Source organism: Palaemon carinicauda, chromosome 28 (assembly GCF_036898095.1).
Source record: "Palaemon carinicauda isolate YSFRI2023 chromosome 28, ASM3689809v2, whole genome shotgun sequence".
NCBI lineage: Eukaryota > Metazoa > Arthropoda > Malacostraca > Decapoda > Palaemonidae > Palaemon > Palaemon carinicauda.
Window position 1 is genome coordinate 13,327,032 of NC_090752.1, and position 2,500 is coordinate 13,329,531.

Here is a 2,500-nt window from a genome sequence, read left to right on the forward strand (position 1 = left end):
TTTCCCAAATTCTATCCCGAAAACTAATAAAACTTAATCAATATTACGCACGAACTAATGCACATCAATCTCTCGTGCAACATCAGTGAAAATCCATTAGTAATAATAATTCAAAATATTCGAATTTTCAAATAAATACATCTTATACAAAGTTTGTAAATAACATTATTCATAAAACGCACATCAAAATTAATCCCAAACATAAAAAAAGCTTAATACATTCACATGTATAAAAACCACGCAAATTTATTGAAGGACATAAAAAAAAAACTCATACATCATATTATTAAGCAATCGCTAACAATGAAATGAAAAACCTCATAAGCATCAATAAAAATAATCCCTCATAAATAATGAATAAATGAAACCAAACAAAATAAAATAAAAAACCCAAATGTCACTAATCCCTATCGCTTAAATAAATAAACCGCATAAGCGACAATAAAACGATCACTTATAAATAGTCATTAAATAGAACCACAGAAAATAATGAATAATAATCTAATATTCATTATTCCTAAATACACACTATCAAAAATTCGCTCAAGCTCCAGTGATGCTAATTACTAACGCCTAAATAAATGAACCTTATAAACATCTATAATAAACGATCACTTATAAAATACAAATAAATGGGACCACAAAAAATACGAAACAAAAAATCCATTATTCACTATTCCTAAATCTACACTAATTCATAAATGAAACCAGAGAAAATCGGAAAAAACTATAATATTCACTATTCCTAAAAATACACTAATCAAAATTCACACAAATCCATAAATGAAAACACAGAAAATCGGAAATAATAATGTAATATTCACAGTTCCTAAATATACAATCATCAAAATTCGCTGATATCCATAAACGAAACCACAGAAAATCGGAAATAAAAAGCAATATTCACAATTCCTAACTACACACAATATCCCAAATTCACCCAACCCCCGAGTGTCAAAATTCGCCCAGCCCCGAGTGTCAAAATTCGCCCAACCCCGAGTGTCAAAATTCGCCCAACCCCGAGTGTCAAAATTCGCCCAACCCCGAGTGTCAGAATTCGCCCAACCCCTAGTGTCAAACTTCGCCCAAACCCAAGTGTCAAAATTCGCCTCACCCCGAGTGTCAAAATTCGCCCAACCCCGAGAGTCAAAATTAGCACAACCCCGAGTGTCAAAATCCGCCTAACCCCGAGTGTCAAAATTCGCCCAACCCTGAGTGTCAAAATTCGCCCAACCCCGAGTGTCAAAATTCGCCCAACCCCGAGAGTCAAAATTAGCACAACCCCGAGTGTCAAAATCCGCCTAACCCCGAGTGTCAAAATCCGCCTAACCCCGAGTGTCAAAATTCGCCCAACCCTGAGTGTCAAAATTCGCCCAACCCCGAGTGTCAAAATTCGCCCAACCCCGAGAGTCAAAATTAGCACAACCCCGAGTGTCAAAATCCGCCTAACCCCGAGTGTCAAAATCCGCCTAACCCCAAGTGTCAAAATTCGCCCAACCCCGAGTGTCAAAATTCGCCCAACCCCGAGTGTCAAAATACGCCCAACCCCGAGTGTCAAAATACGCCCAACCCTGAGTGTCAAAATTCGTCCAACCCCGAGTGTCAAAATTCGCCCAACCATGAGTGTCAAAATTCGCCCAACCCCGAGAGTCAAAATTCGCCCAACCCCGAGAGTCAAAATTCGCCCAACCCCGAGTGTCAAAATTCGCCCAACCGCGTGTCAAAATTCGCCCAACCGAGAGTGTCAAAATTCGCCCAACCCCGAGAGTCAAAATTAGCACAACCCCGAGTGTCAAAATCCGCCTAACCCCGAGTGTCAAAATTCGCCTAACCCTGAGTGTCAAAATTCGCCCAACCCCGAGTGTCAAAATTCGCCCAACCCCGAGAGTCAAAATTAGCACAACCCCGAGTGTCAAAATCCGCCTAACCCCGAGTGTCAAAATCCGCCTAACCCCGAGTGTCAAAATTCGCCCAACCCCGAGTGTCAAAATTCGCCCAACCCCGAGTGTCAAAATTCGCCCAACCCCGAGAGTCAAAATTAGCACAACCCCGAGTGTCAAAATCCGCCTAACCCCGAGTGTCAAAATCCGCCTAACCCCAAGTGTCAAAATTCGCCCAACCCCGAGTGTCAAAATTCGCCCAACCCCGAGTGTCAAAATACGCCCAACCCTGAGTGTCAAAATTCGTCCAACCCCGAGTGTCAAAATTCGCCCAACCATGAGTGTCAAAATTCGCCCAACCCCGAGTGTCAAAATTCGCCAAACCCCAAGCGTCACAAACCATAAGTCCCACTCGCACACTGCTGGTACTTCAAGGCGCAACTGGCATCACGTCATTTGGAGCGGGATCTAGTCGAGAACTGAAGAGGGTAATTTGGCGTAGCAAGATTGCCCTCCTCGAGACATCTCGCAACATTAAGGTTTGTCTGGCAGGTGAAAGAGCATTATCATGGGGGGGGGGGGGGGGGGGGAGAGAGGGTTTATCCAGGAGGCAGGCAAGC

At 42.8% G+C, this 2,500-nt stretch overlaps 1 protein-coding gene across 1 annotated transcript in view; it reads left to right on the plus strand.

The window, feature by feature from the left end:
- LOC137621688 (coiled-coil domain-containing protein 8-like) overlaps window positions 1-1,807 on the plus strand; it is a 32,104-nt gene extending 30,297 nt beyond the window's left edge. The window contains exon 3 of the mRNA XM_068352204.1: window positions 1,481-1,807. Within this exon, the coding sequence (XP_068208305.1) occupies window positions 1,481-1,807 (327 nt within the window). The remainder of the gene's footprint in view (window positions 1-1,480) is intronic.
- Window positions 1,808-2,500: the final 693 nt, after the last annotated feature.